Source organism: Lutra lutra, chromosome X (assembly GCF_902655055.1).
Source record: "Lutra lutra chromosome X, mLutLut1.2, whole genome shotgun sequence".
NCBI classification, from domain to species: Eukaryota; Metazoa; Chordata; class Mammalia; order Carnivora; family Mustelidae; genus Lutra; species Lutra lutra.
This window is the reverse complement of record NC_062296.1, coordinates 28,609,871-28,625,929: the sequence shown is the minus strand read 5'-3', so window position 1 is coordinate 28,625,929 and position 16,059 is coordinate 28,609,871. Positions and strand designations below refer to the sequence as shown.

At 42.0% G+C, this 16,059-nt stretch overlaps 1 protein-coding gene across 2 annotated transcripts in view; it reads left to right on the top strand.

Annotated features, from left to right (window-relative positions):
- DOCK11 (dedicator of cytokinesis 11) overlaps positions 1–16,059 on the top strand; it is a 187,379-nt gene that overhangs the window by 155,637 nt on the left and 15,683 nt on the right. For both annotated transcript variants that reach the window (XM_047715225.1, XM_047715224.1), the window contains 4 exons: positions 2,173–2,279; positions 10,534–10,656; positions 14,031–14,144; positions 14,822–14,968. In XM_047715225.1, the coding sequence (XP_047571181.1) occupies positions 2,173–2,279; positions 10,534–10,656; positions 14,031–14,144; positions 14,822–14,968 (491 nt within the window). The remainder of the gene's footprint in view (positions 1–2,172; positions 2,280–10,533; positions 10,657–14,030; positions 14,145–14,821; positions 14,969–16,059) is intronic.

The window sequence follows — 16,059 nt, the reverse complement described above, 5'->3', positions numbered from 1 at the left end:
ATTATCCTGAATGTAAATCAGCTATGTAACTGAGCATAGTTAATTCAGGGGACATTCCCCCCCCCCCCCCGTAGACTTTGTCGAAGAAGGAAATGATGTATTGATTCATGTTCTGGTGCAGGTTCCTTATCTTGTTGTGGTCCAGCGCTTTGAATAGAACACTCTAGAAGTCTATGACGGATCATTTTAGGCACGCTTATCTTTAGAAACGAAATGTGTCATGCCCTATCTTAAGTGTCTTTTATTACCTAATTTCTTTGAAAAAAAAATGGCCCTAAAGTCCATTGGGTCCAAGTAAATTTCATTGTCATTTCCTTCCCTCTCAGAAATCCACTGATTGCCCCCAATGTGTTTCTCCATTCTTGAAAAAGGACTTCAGAATAACCCCATCTTTCCTCACCCAAACCCCATTTATCTGTCTGTCTGTCTGTCTCTCTCTCTCTCTCAGAAGCATGGTGCTTCCTTGATAACTCATGCTCCAGCAAGCATCTTCCCAGGCAGCGTATGTCTAGTTAGCTTTCATGTAGACAAGAGGAGTTGGCAAAATCCAAGCCCCGATACGTGACCTTTTTTTTTTTAACCAAAATTCTGAGAAATCTCTTAAATATAAAGTCCGACTCTCTTAAATCTTCCTTCTGTTTTCCCCAACCTCTCACCTTGGGGAGCTTTCCCGGGCTTCCGCCATGAGTAGATCATGCTTTCTAAGCATCACTATCCCAGAGGTTCTAGAACGATAGATTGCCAACAATTTTTATTCTCTCGCGACCAGCCAATTTTCACCCACTAGCAGATTCTTTTATAAGGAGGCTGGATTTTCTGTAACTCTTAAATTCCAGCCCACCTACGGAAGGGTAAATAAAGACAGCCACTATAGGAGTTGTTGGGACATGTTCCCCTGTCCAGAATGTGGCTGGCACCCACGTGGCCTGCCCTCTGTACCTACATTCTTCACTTGACAGGAACCACTTGGTCCACAGTCCTACAGCAGCTGTCCTCAGCTTGAGCTCACTTGCTGCTTCTCCGGGGTCCAGCTATAGCTTCATTCACTGTACCAGCTGGCAACAATTGTCCTATCTTGGAAAAACCCATTTATTTATTGGTAGCTTTGCATTCAGCACTCCTTACATGCTAGGTTCTGTTCTAAACCCTTTGCGTTTCCTTTAATTCTCACGAAGTCGCTGTTATCTCTGTGTTACAGCTGATGAAACTTTTTACAGTTCTAGGGAGATGAGCAGAGCTCGAGTCACACAATTAGTGCTAGACCTGAAGCTATCGGACTCTGAAAGCTCTGATTTTCCCAGGGTCTGCCCCTTTTCTCCAAGGATGATGCTTTAGCCCTGTTATATGTTTTCTCTTTCTGCCTCTCTTACAAGTCCTGGGCTAGGCTTCCCCCAATGACCCACTTCCTTTCCCAATTCTACAGTGAGATCAGGAGCTAGAAATGGTTACAAAAATCCATTCTCTGGTTACCTGAAAAGTACATGGCCTCCTTGATTAGGTGACAAGCCAGAAACATACAGGATCAAAGTGTTAGATGACACTCGGGAAACAGGGACTCTACTGGCCCTTGAAGATGAGGCAGAGTCCCAGAAGGAATCATACTTGTTGGTAACCTGAGCTCGCGTTTGGGGGGAAAAGACTGGTAAAATGTGTAGTAGATGGGAACCATTTGTAAAATTGTTTACAGACTGAAAATCGAGCTTAGGACTTTGATCGGTACGAAAATATCCACATTCATTTTTAAAGGTAACCAGTCCCTGTAAGGCTGTTATTTACAAAATGCTTTTTTTTTCCCCCATGGATGGGACTGGAGGAGATTATGCTGAATGAAATAAGTCAAGCAGAGAAAGTCAATTATCATATGGTTTCACTTACTTGTGGAACATAAGGAATAACATGGAGGACATTAGGAGAAGGAAAGGAAAAGTGAATTGGGGGAAATTGGAGGGGGAGACGAACCACGAGGGACTGTGGACTCTGAGAAACAAACTGAGGGTTTTGGAGTGGGGAGGGATGGCTGAGCCTGGTGGTGGGTATTAAGGAGGGCACATATTGCATGGAGCACTGGGTATGGTACATAAGCAATGAATCCTGGAACACTGAAAAAAATAAAATTAAAAAAAACGCTTTTAAAAAAAAATAAATTCCTTTCACTGCTTTCTATTCATACAGAATTATTCCCTAATGGATGTTCAGCCTTCAAGAAAATTACTCCCAATATAGATGAAGAAGGAGCCATGAAAGAAGATGCTGGAATGATGGATGTCCATTATAGTGAAGTAAGATTCCAGGGCCTGCAATGCCAGTTATAGGAATTTAACTTCTTGAAATTTATATTAAAAAATTATTACAGCTAACTTAATTTGGAAGGGAACTAAGGACTGATGAACTGTAAACATGAAACCTTCCCAGGGCCAAGATGTCCCTATTTGGAATATGGAGCCCTGACTCTGGAACGGATCCTATCGTCTGGCTTCAGAGAGGCGATATTTATTATCTTCAAACTGCCATCCCAGTAACCAGATCAGGGTCAACATACTTTGGAAAAACCTCCTTTAAAAAAATATAGCTCACAATGTAGCCGCTCAGCAGAGTATGCCAAAGAGTCTGTTTAAACATGGAAAATTTCGCTGTAAATTTCATATGGCTACCAAACGGCTTCAGTTGTCAGTCAACAAACATTTATTGGCTTATGAGCAAGGCCCTGGACCTGGTGATGTAGGTGCTATAAAATAATCAGCCAGGGCCAAACCCTCACTGACCTCCAGTGCCTACCTGAATGGCTAATCCACCTACACAGAATGGGGGTGGGGTGGGGAGCAGGACCGTGCCATTTGAATGATACACACAGTGTGTTCCATGTAAAGTCAAAGGTGAGAGAGGTGCCTTTGAGCTGAGGTAGAACAGTGAGCTGTGATTAGAGAAGGGTGAAGAGAGAGGACACCACGAAAGTGGTCTAACAGAGAGGAGACTAGCAGGGACAAAAGCTACAAGGTGGGAAGGTATAAGGCTTTGGGGCAGTAGAATGGATCCTTTTGGCTAAACCCGGTTGGGTTCACATAGAGAAGAGAAGTAGTTGAGGTGAGATTTTTGAGAAACTGGGTGTTTGGGCTTTATTCAGGAGAATGTTGAATTGCTCTCAGACAATGAGGACAGTACGATGGTGGGATGAAAGCAAAGAAATGGAGAGGGTAGTTTGGCAGTAATGTGGGAGACGTATTGAAGATAGAGGCTAGAGAGAGGGCTGCCCAGGAGTCTAGATGTGAGGCAGTCAGGGCCGAAACCCACCTGCTGACTGAGTCAGGAAGCACTGTGAAGAAAGGAGGAAGGCCTGCTGGGAGAAGAACAGGAAGGGGAAGAGTCAAAGGTAGCTCTGAGCTTTTGGGTTTGGATATTCCAGAAAAACTACAGGTGGATGATTTTCCAGGGAAGATGATGAATTCCATCTTTGATGTATGTTGAATTTGGAGTAGGAGTGTTATCACGACGGAAGTAACCATCAGGCTTCTAGGAGTTTAGAACCAAATCTGAGGAGAGAGATCAGGGTCAGAGAGCCACATCTGGAAGTCATCTGTTGAGAACCAAAGCAGAGTGAGTATGGGAGGTAACAGAGCCAGTGAAAACCAGAGAACCAAAGACTGAAACACAAAGAAGTTTGCAAAGAGTGGGAAGATGAAAAAATGAATAAAACCAGAAATTTAAGGGGTTATAGTCCTATAGAAATACATTTTTGAGAGTTGTATTAAGAAACATCAGCAATCAGATTGAAGTGACAGAGATATACTTTATTATACTGAATGAATTGTTTTGTTTTGTTTTGTTTTTAATACAAGACAATCTCAAGTTAGCTGTAGTTCATGTAGCTAAAATGACATGTTTAGAAGCTTTAACTATTCCTATATGGGTCTCTTGCCTCATCAGTAACATAGGGACAATACCATCCTGGTCAATTCAAAACAAATGTAAAGCTCTCTATAGCTCATTAGGCACTACGGAAGTGTCAGGCTTCGTGGCTGATACACTTGACAGTGATGTTACACTTTACTCCAGAACCTAGAAGGGTAGATATTTACGACATGTTTGCTAAGTCAGTTATAACAGATACTCTAGAAACTTTCATTTTAATTCCAGCTCAGTGCTTGACTGTGAAGCCTTGGGGAAGTTAATTCACACTTTTGGGGGGCGGGGGGTCTTAGCTAGACTTAAATGATTTCCAAGAGACCTCCAGTTCTTATGGGCTGACAGGGGAAGAACTCAGGGGAGTTATGGAAGATAAATGGTTGAGCCCAACTGAAGTTACATTCTTGTCTTCCAAATAACAGCTACAGCTTATTCGTAGAAATAGCCTTGAGCCTGAGGCAGATACCTTCAAGGAGAACGGCAACATTTCCTATTAGTCAAGAACTATAATCTGTTTTCTATGTAAACACATTTGCTGGAACTCTCGTGTGTTCTCAGTAATAATTTATACATTTTATTTGATGTATACAGATAGAATCATGTTCAGAAAAGCCTTTGTATGTTTCAGCTTATGGAAGAAGGCTTCCTCCTCATGCTTGAGCCAAAGGAAAAATAACTGACACTGATTTATGAGTGAAGTATTGTGAAGTACAAATGGTTGTCTATTTAGTGCCTGTATTTACATACGTGAAAAACCAATAATAATGAAATTTAATTTGTTTCTAAAACTGCATGTCTGACCTTTGATTTGGAATAGTTTTTTTTAAGATTTTATTATTTGTCAGGAAGAGAGAGAGAGAACACAAGAGTGGCAGAGGGAGAGGGAGAAGCAGGCTCCTTGCTTAGCAAGGAGCCCAATGTGGGACTTGATCCCAGGGCTCTGGGATCTTGACTTGAGCTGAAGGCAGATGCTTAACCAACTGAGCCACCCAGGCATCCCGTGATTTGCAGTAGTTTTTTTGTTTGTTTGTTTTTGTTTTTTTTTTTAAGATTTTATTTATTTATCTGACAGAGAGAGAGACCACAAGCAGGCAGAGAGGCAGGCAGAAAGAGGGGGGAAGCACGCTCCCCACCGAGCAGAGAGCCTGACATGGGGCTCGATCCCAGGACCCCGAGACCACGACCCGAGCCAAAGGCAGAGGCCCAACCCCCCGAGCCACCCAGGTGCCCCTGCAGTAGTTTTTAAGGATGTAATTGGCACATTCCTAAGCAAACAGTTTGATGAATTTTGATAGTTGTATATATCCATGTGACTTATCAGCAGAAACAAAAAATAGAACATATCCATTCTTGCATAAAGTTCTCTTACGCCCATCTCCAGTCAGTCTCCCCTCCCTACCACCTAATTTCTATCACCATAGATTAATTTTGCCCATATCAGTGTCATAAAAATGGAATTATTCATTCCATTCAATAAATACCCCTCTGCCTCTGGCTTCTTTTGCTTAATCTGATGTTTTTGAGATACATCGATGTTGCTAAGTATATCAAAAGTTCTTTTTCATTACTACATAATATTCCATTGTATTGATAACTGATTTTTTTTTTCCTGAACCCATTCTCCTGTTGATGAATTTTGGCTTGTTTCTATTTCGGGGCTGTTATATGAATAAGTCTGCTCTAAACATTCTTAATCTATGACCTTTCGTGAACTTATACTTTCATTATTCTTGGGTAAATACCTAGGAGTAAAATTGCTGGATCCTAGGGAAGTTGTGTATTTAATCTTATAAGAAATTGCCAAGAGTTTCTGAAAGTGGTTGGACCATTTTATACCTCCACCAGGAAAGGACGAGAGTTTCAGTTGCTCCCCATCCTCACCAACATCTGACGTGGCTAATCTTTCTTTTATTATTGCCATTCGAGTTGGTATCTCATTGAATTTTTAATTTATATTTTCCTTTTTTTTTTAAAGTAGTCTCCATGCTGGGCATGGAGCCCAACGCAGGGCTTGAACTCATGATCCTGAGATTTAAGACCTGAGCGAGTTGGACCCTTAACCTCCTGAGCCACCCAGGCATTCCATTGTGAACCAAAAATGTTCTGGTTTTAAGTTCTTTGTCAGATACATGTGCTGCAGATTTGTCTTTGATTTGTTTATTCATTTCTTAATTGAGTCTTTAATTGTGCCAAAAGTTTTGGTTTTGATGAAGTGCAACTTACCATTTTAGTGGTTTGTTCTTTTTATGTCTGGTCTGAGAAATCTTTGCTTACCTCAAGACTGCAAAGGTGTTGTCCTACCTTTTTTTTTTTTTCAGATTTTATTTTTAAGTCATCTCTACACTCAACGTGGGGTTCAAACTCACAGCCCCGAGATCAAGAGTCACACGCTCCTCCGATAGAGCCAGCCAGGCACCCCCTTACCTTTTCTCCTATAAACTTTGTCTATACATGTTATATTTAGGTCTGTAAACTAGAATTCATTTTTGAGCCTGGAATCAGATAGAAGTCAAGGTCAAAGGCAGATAGTTAGATGGTTCACACCATATGGGGGAAAATGAAAAAATTTCCTTTCGCCTAATTGAATTACTTTGGCACTTTGGTCAAATTTCAGTTCTTTAGGTATGCACAGCCTATTTCTGGACTCCATTCCGTAGCACTGACTTGTTTGTCCATCTTTTTTTTTTTTTTTAAAGATTTTATTTATTTATTTGACAGAGAGAGATCACAAGTAGACGGAGAGGCAGGCAGAGAGAGAGAGAGAGGGAAGCAGGCTTCCTGCTGAGCAGAGAGCCCGATGTGGGACTCGATCCCAGGACCCCGAGATCATGACCTGAGCCGAAGGCAGCGGCTTAACCCACTGAGCCACCCAGGCGCCCCTGTTTGTCCATCTTGATATGAATATCACACCATCTTGATTGCTCTAAGTTGATAAGTCTTGAAATCTGATAGTGTTAGCCCTCCAGCTTTTTTTTACCCCCAAGTCATTTTGGCTAGTCTGCATCCTTTGAATTTCCATATAAAATTCAGAATCCTCTTCTCTAATTTCCTCAAAATCGCCTGCTGGAAGTTTTGGGGGCATTTTGTTACAATTATATATCAGTCCACGGAGAGTGATGTTTCATGATTTTTCAGGACAGAAGTCTTTTGCTGGATTTATTGGTAGATGATTGATGTTTTGCTGCGACCGTAAATAGTATTGCTTGATTTCTTTCTCAGTTTGTTGTTAATAGTATCTGTCCATTCGGTTGATTTTTGTATGTTCATCTTCCAATCTGCCGCCTCGCTAAATACGCGTATTTGTTTTAGGGGTTTGTGTACTCCCGAGGCTTTTCCGCCTACGTACTCATGTTATCTGCACACACAGGCGTTTTTACATTCACCAATCTAGATGCCTTTTCTCTCTTTGGGTTGCCTGGTTTCACTGGCCAGCACCTTCATCATGTCGAATTCAAGTGGTGAGAATGGACATTTTGACCCGTTCTCAAACTTACACGAGAAGAGTGTTCAGCCTGTAGGTTTCTCCCAGGTGCCCTTTATCAGACTGAAGAAGGTTCCTTCTAGTTCTTGTTTGCTGAGAGTTCTTTTTTAATATCATGAAGGGATGTTGAGTTTTTTCCAATGCTTTTTCTGTATCTATTGCTGGAGGCACAGTTTTCTCTTATCTCCTGCTTTGTTCTATTACCATGAAAATTTTTTCCCATTATAAGCCAGCTTTACATTTCTGCGACTCAGTAGTTTGTAAGAGATTTTTAATTCTCCCAAAGTCCTTCCTTCCCGCCGTTGTTAGGAATTCTAATTTGGCTAGTGAATCTTAATATACATTTTTTCAAGTAGCAGCATTCGATGCCACTATACTAATGACTGAGGAAACCAATATAAATAAGATAACGTTACTACTCTTGAAAACTCGCAGCCCATTTGGAAAGTCAGACAAAGATAATGGGCAAGTAGAGGGATATATATCCACCCAGTGAATTCTCAGAGCAGGATAAAAGGTATCTAGTGTTAAATAGGAGAAGGATCCCAGAAGAGGTGATATCTAAGCCGTCTTAAAGGGGTTAACCCCTGGAAGGGGAGTAAAGGGCGTCAGGCCCAGCATGGGCAAAGGCACAGAGTGAGGGCCACACTGTGGTGCCCCAAACTTCTGGTAGCTCTTTGCTGTTGGAGCATAAAGTACAAGGCTGGGCACCATGAATGATGAGATTATAGAAGCGTCGGCTGGACTATTGCAAGCCTCATGTGCCAGATGAAAGATCTTGTCCTTTGCTATGTGAATGAAGCGGCAGCCATCTTGAAATTCTAAGAAGGGGAGAGGGACGTGGTCTGGTTTGCCTTTGGAATCAGAAGCCTACAGCAGATAGATTTATAAGTAGTCAGGCTGGAGGCAGGAGGATCAGTGAGCAAAAAAATAATGCAGTCCTGAACCTTAGCAGTGTGTGTGGAAGTAGAGAGGAAGGGTCAGATTTAAGAAGCATTTAAGAAGTCAGAGTGGCAGGGTGCCTGGGTGGCTCAGTGGGTTAAAGCCTCTGCCTTCGGCTCAGGTCATGATCCCAGGGTCCTGGGATCGAGCCCCACATCGGGCTGTCTGCTCAGCCTGAGGAGCCTGCTTCCTCCTCTCTCTCTGCCTACTTGTGATTTCTGTCCGTCAAATGAATAAATAAAATCTTAAAAAAAAAAAAGTCAGACTGGCAGAAGTTGGCGACAAGCTGACGAGAGGATGAGTGGAGAGAGAGAGCACACTGGGTCTCCAGGGCTGCCATAATGGACCCACATGTATCGTCTCACAGCTCTAGCATCTAGAAGTCTGAAATTAGGGTGTCAGCAGGGCCATGTTCCCCTCTGACACTCTGGGGACAATCTTTCCTCGCCTCTTCCTAGCTGGTCTCTGGCATTCCTCGACTCCAGACTCTGCCTCTGTAGTCACATGGGGTCCTCCCCCGAGTCTCTGTCTTCTTGGGAGGATCCCAGCCATATTGGATTAAAGACCCACCTACTCCAGTGTGATTGTGCCATAATTAATTATATCCTAGGTAACCCTATTTCCAAATAAGGTCACATTCTGAGGTAACTGGGGGTTAGGACTTCAGCATCTCTTTTCAAGGGACACCCTTGAACCCATCCCAGGGATGGAGTCAAAATGACTCTTAAGTCTTCTAGCTAAGAGTTCATAGGATGTTGTCCTTGGCTGAATGGGAAAAACACAAGTGAAAAAAATAGTTTAGGAAGAAGCTGAGTTCAGAATTGCCTAAAGGGTATACAATGAGAGCCATTTTAGGGGCGCCTGGGTGGCTCAGTGGGTTAAGCCTCTGCCTTCGGCTCAGGTCATGATCTCAGGGTCCTGGGAGATCGAGCCCTGCATCGGGCTCTCTGCTTAGCAGGGACCCTGCTTCCCCCACCCCTCTCTCTGCCTGCCTCTCTGCCTGCTTGTGATCTCTGTCTGTCAAATAAATAAAATTAAAATCTTTAAAAAAAAGAAAAAGAGCCATTTTAGCATTCAGTTCTTTAAATCTCAAGAGCATCTTATCTCTTCAAGAGAGAAGCAAACTTGTTAAGACTTCTGGCTAGCCGGGGTAATGGGCTTCATCTTTTCATTGTTGAGAACATGAGATGGTCATAAAATTATTTGTTGCAACTGTTATTTTATGGCAAGGTCAGATATCTCTATCTTGAGCTATTATCCTCTCATCCTCCCCCAATTTTAGGGCCAACAGTCAGAAAGGAAGCATTCTTTACCAAAATCACTTCATTTTTATAAACACTCGTATCACTCCCACAAGAGCTTGAAAGTTGTCAAATCTTCTTTTTTTAAAAAATTTAATTATATATTTTTTCAGTGTTCCAAAATTTGTTGTTTATAGACCACACCCAGTGCTCCATGCAATACGTGCCCCCCTTAATACCCACCACCAGGCTCACCCAACCCCCACCCGCCCTCCAAAACCCTCAGTTTGTTTCTCAGAGTCCACAGTCTCTCAGATCTTCTCAAGACTCTGTTATATTATGCGTAAATACAGCTTCAGTATAAAAAAGAAACAACATTCAGAGGCTTAGTGGGATTTATCCCATCAGACCTTCATTCATTCTCCAGTCAGAACAAATAATGCATCCCCTTTTAAAGATACCCTTTCTTTTCTTTTTTTTTTTAAAGATTTTATTTATTTATTTGACAGAGAGAGAGAGAGAGATCACAAGTAGGCAGAGAGGCAGGCAGAGAGAGGGGGAAGCAGGCTAACTGCTGAGCAGAGAGCCCGATGCGGGGCTCGATCCCAGGACCCTGAGATCATGACCTGAGCCGAAGGCAGAGGCTTAACCCACTGAGCCACCCAGGCGCCCCTAAAGATACCCTTTCTTAATGGGTGACACTTTTAAGTACAGTTAACATCTTCATTGTGTGAGTAAATGAAATAAATAGGTACGCTTCACTATTGTCAGGGATTACTTTCATATTTTTGAGAAGGGTTTCCATTTCAAGTATTTCAAGTATTTGATTTAAAAAGTAGAGTTGCATAAGCCCTGCTCCTTTGGTGCACGTTCTGTTTGTTCCGTGTGTACTTGAAATGGCTCAGAATTTATTTGCCTAGAACCCTCAAACCATCTCTAATTCCTGATTGCGTTTTGCTCTTAATGCAGGAAGTGTTGCTGGAATTGCTAGAACAGTGTGTGGATGGCTTATGGAAAGCAGAACGTTACGAAGTAATTTCTGAGATTTCCAAGTTGATCATTCCAATTTATGAGAAACGTCGTGAATTTGAGGTAGGTCATTTAAACATGGGCATCATTGGCCTCAACTATGTTTTGGGGGGAAAAACAGTCATGTAGTTATGTCACTATCCCTCTACTGTGCATCCTCCGAAAACTAGAAGGTTCATTATATTAGGGCATTTGTATTTTATTATAGAATATAGATACTTAACTGTGTAGTTTTGAAATATTTGTCTAATTTGAAAGTTCCTGTCCTTCAAAATCCTGTGAAATCCTAAAATGAGAATCCGACTTTACATTCATAGAGATTTGCCAAAGGAAATTAAGGGTAAAACATGTAGAATATAAGTTTAAATTTCGATTATATAAGTGGTTCTTAAAACATTTTATTTTATTTTTTTTTTAAAGATTTTATTTTATTTATTTGACAGAGAGAAATCACAAGTAGGCAGAGAGGCAGGCAGAGAGAGAGGAGGAAGCAGGCTCCCCGCTGAGCAGAAAGCCCAATGTGGGGCTCGAACCCAGGACCTGGGATCATGACCTGAGCCGAAGGCAGCGGCCCAACCCACTGAGCCACCCAGGCGCCCCTGGTTCTTAAAACATTTTAATCCAGCCGTTCCCCCCCTTTCCCCTCAGGACGTAAAAAATTCAGTGTTGTCTTCACCAAACCTTCACTCAAAAAAGCTTCTGAATTTCCCTGTTGCCATGAGAAGAGGCATAAGCCTAGCCTATTCTTTTCAGTTCGATGGGGAGACTAAAGGTTCTGACAGCTGACCTGGGGGATGTAATTAAGACACTAGGAATAGTCCTACCATGAGCAGTTTTTCCAATTTAGTCTGCCAGCCAAAGCTGTTGATAAAGGGTAATTAATAAAGACTAGTAGTGGGGCACCTGGGTGGCTCAGTCAGTTATGGATCTGACTTTGGCTCAGGTCGTGATCTCAGGGTCCTGGGATCGAGCCCCATTCAGGCTCTCTGCTTGGTGGGGAGCCTGCTTCTCCCTCTTACTCTCCCTCTGTGTTCTCCCTTTCTCTCTCTTTCTCTCGAATAAAGAAATAAAATCTTTTAAAAAAGAAGAAAAGAAATGACATTGCTCCTTTCATCAAAGCATTACATCCTAAGACCCTTTGTAAAATATCTGTAGTACCAGGGCACCTGGGTGGCTCAGTCATTAAGTGTCTGCCTTCAGCTCAGGTCATGATCCCAGGGTCCTGGGATCAAGCCCCACATTGGGCTCCCTGCTCCGTGGGAGGCCTGCTTCTCCCTCATTCCCCCTACTTGTGTTCCCTCTCTCACTGTCTCTCTCTCTCTCTCTCTCTGTCAAATAAATAAAATCTTTTTTTTAAAAAATGTCCGTAGTACCTACTTTCATACTAGCTTGAAGATAAGGCTACTAGAAACCCAGGGAGCATTTTGCTGCTTGGTCAACTAATAGGGAAGAAAGAAAAATGTATCTTCGCTACACATGAAAGGAAATGATATTTTCTGTAGGGACACTACTCTTGTTTCCTTAGAGGCTTGTAAAGGTCTGTGCAGAACCCCTGACGTTCTACATGAGATGTAGGCATTGTTTCTAGGACACCGGTATGTAATTTTTCTCTGTATATTTATGGCATGGGCTGAAAAGTGTCAAGAGATAGCAGCCATAAAGATAAGGAAAATTTCCCTCCAGTTGAGCTCAATTGTTTCTGTGCCCCCCTTTTCTGTTGAGGTGAAATTCACAGAACATGCAATTAGCCATTTGAAAGTGTACAGTTCAGGATCAACGAGTGCATCTGTGATGCTCGGAACCCACCACCTCTCTCTAGTTCCCAAACATTCTCACGGTCCCAGAAAAACACCCCCACCCACTAAGTAATCACTCTCCACCCCACCTGCCATTCCCTGGTAATCACTGATCTGCTTTCTGTCTCTCTTGGATTTGCCTATTCTGGATGTGTCATCAAAAGGGATTAATGAAGATGTGACCTTTTGTGTCTGGCTTCTTTCACTTACCATGATACTTAAAAGGTCATCCAAGTCATAGTGTGGATCAGGACTTCATTCCTTTTTATGGCAGAATGATTTTCCATCACGTGGCTATCCCACAGTTTGTTTATTTGTGTATCCTGTGGCAGACATTTGCGTTGTTTTCGCCTTTTGGCTGTAATAAATAGTTGCTGTTACAGACATTCGTTTCTGTGTGGCCATATGTTTTCATTAATCTTGAGTATATACCTAGGAATGGAATTGCCAGGTTTCATGGGATAATTCTTTGTTTAACCTTTTGAGTAACCACCAAACTGCTTTCCCTTTTACCTTCCCACTGGCGACACATACATTCTGCATTCTGAACAACGCTTGTTACTTTGGGTTTTTCGTTAGAGCTGTGAAGCGGACATGAAATGTTATCCCATTGTGATATTTGGTTTGTATTTCCTTACGGCCAATGATTTTGAGCATCTTTTTATGTGCTTCTTCTCTGGAGAAATGTCTATTTAAGACCTTCGCCCACTTTTAAATTGGGTTGTTGGTCTTTTGTTGTTGAGTTGTGAGGGTTATTTTTGGTTAAGGTTTTTTTAAAAGATTTTTATTGAGAGAGAGAGCACGAGTGCGAGTGGAGGGAGGGGCAGAGGGAGAGGGAGAAGCAGATTCCCCTCTGAGCTCAGAGCCTGACAAGGGACTCAATCTCATGACCCTGAGATCATGACCCGAGCGGAAATCAAGAGTTGGATGCTCAACCGACTGAACCATCCAGGTGCCCCTGAGAGTTCTTATATTTTCTGATAGTAAACCCTTATCAGATCTGTAACTGGCAAATATTTTTTTTCCCATTCTATAAGTTGTCTTTTTACGTTCTTAATGTTCTTTGCACAACATGCTCCCTTTTTCTGGGTGTATAGATGAAAATGTTCTTTGAAAACTTCTGTAAGCTTGTGTAAACCCAGTCCTCACTGAGGCGTATACTCTTATTTTTATATATATACTCTTTATATATATATATATATACTTACATATATACTCTTTATATATATACTCTTATTTTTATATCTGCATTTTTTATTTTAATTTAAAATTTTAAGATTTTTATTTATTTGAGAGAGAGAGCATGCGTGATGGGGAGGGGCAGAGGGCAGAAGGAGAAGCAGACTCCCCTCTGAGTGGGGAACCCAACACAGGACTCAATCTCATGACCCTGAGATCATGACCTGAGCCTAAGGCAGATGCTTAAATGACTGAGCCACCCAGATGCCCCTCTGCCCTTACACTTAACATGGTTGAAGAATTTTGTCTAATTGTAACAAAGGGTCGGGGACCCCAACAAAACCATTTTGAACAGGAAATAGCATTGCTTCCCCAAACCTCCCCCTCCACCCCATGCATGTGTCTTAACCATTTAGTAATGAACCAAAAGACAAAGCTGATTTGTATATTCTCCTTTTTCAGAAACTTACTCAAGTTTATAGAACTCTTCATGGAGCTTACACAAAAGTTCTAGAGGTTATGCATACAAAAAAGAGACTTTTAGGGACTTTCTTCAGGGTTGCCTTTTATGGCCAAGTAAGTATACTTCCGCTTATGAAGTTGTTTTTCTTTTTAAATATTCACCTTTGAATTACTAGATTGCTACAGCAGCGAGTACTGGTTCTTGGAGTCTGTCTAGGTAGAGGGCGGATCACAGCAGCCAGAAGCCTCTGTGAGTGTAAAGTTCACTTTGGTGTCCATATCTGAATCCATTAATTCAGAGTACAACATGGAAGATTTGAATTTTTCCCTCGGTTTCATTTTCTGTTGAACTTCTTAAAGTGTATATTTAATATCTATTATATTAATTATATATTATATAATGTATATAATTATATATAAATATTATATATTATACAACTATACAATAAATATATTAATATTAAGTATTAATAAACATATTTATATATAAATATATATTATATTGATATCTATTATATTTAATATCTGCAAGCTTTCAAATAAACAGGGAAGTGTGACAGGGAATGAGAAAAACCATAGTGGGGAAATCTTCAGGCCAAGGATATGTCCCTGCGATGGCGAATTTGATAACTCTTAGTTATTCGAAATTAAAAGAGTGAATACACGCCACGTGGCTCTCAGTGCTATTGAAAACGTATTTCAAATATATTATTGCCAGTTACGTTGTGCGCTGTCTTTAAGTGCTCTGCTTGCTCCGGCTATCAGTGATCATGTGTTTCACTCTACAATAGTCTTTCTTTGAAGAAGAAGATGGGAAGGAGTACATCTATAAAGAACCTAAACTCACCGGCCTCTCGGAGATTTCCCTGAGACTCGTGAAACTTTATGGCGAAAAATTTGGCACAGAGAATGTTAAAATAATTCAGGATTCTGACAAGGTAAGGTATACCCTGCGTTTCGAAATCATTGTTTGTGAGTTCCAAATGTGGTACACTGCTGGCTTTTTCCTTTTTTAGTTGGTGGGCGAGAAGTATGGAAATAGAGCCTGTCCAGACAGTGAAAGAAAGGATGGGGGTTTTTTGGAGTCAGAGAGAGCAGGATTCAAATCTCCATTCGCCAATCTCTCTCTCTCTTTTTTTTTGAAGATTTGTATTTATTTAAGAGAGAGAGCATGAGAAAGAGGTTACGAGCAGGAGGGTAGCGTAGAGGGGGAAGCAGGCTCCCTGCTGAACAGGGAGCCTGACCCAGGGCTCCATCCCAGGACCCTGGGATCATGACCTGAGCCAAAGGCAGACGCTTCACCGACTGAGCCACCCAGTTGCCCCAAATCTCCATTCTCTTGCCATCTGCTAGCTAGGTGACCACAGGGAAGTTACTTAACTTCTCTGTGCCTCATTTTTCTCACTACAAAGTGGAGAGAATACCCATGCCTTTAGTGCATTTCCTTCAAGCTGTCCTTAGTTTAGTAGTTACATGTGCAATGAAGTACATTTAAGAGCGATCCCTTGGGCTTGCTCTAAAAGTTACCCATCCCACCAGGCCCTGGCAGGCCAGGATGAAAAAGGTTCCAGCAAGAAAGCCTCTTCCCCAGAGATGCATCCTTTCCCAGAGGCGACATCTGAGGAAGGCACTGTAGGAATGCCTGACTGTTCTTAGTCGCCATAGATGTGCCCAGAATGAGAGCCAGTTGTTAGGGCAGGAGGGACCTACCCAGCACGGGATCTGTAGGCCACAGTGATACTTACTGAGCGACGAGGATGCAGGTGACCTAGCAGCTAGTAGGCAATGTCAGAGCAAAACGCTCACAGCCATGGTAAAGACCCTTCACGGCCCGTCATGAAAACGCTCTCGGCTTTGGAGATTCACCTCCCGTGGAGATGGTTTTACCTTGACTCTACGCCTGAGACATTTTAAAAGCAGATCTGCCAGGAGGTTCCACGTTCATTAACATTTGACACCACCCCTCTACTTCCTTCTTCATCAGTGTCACTATTTTGTGGTGTTTTATTCAGTTAAGACAATGGAAGAT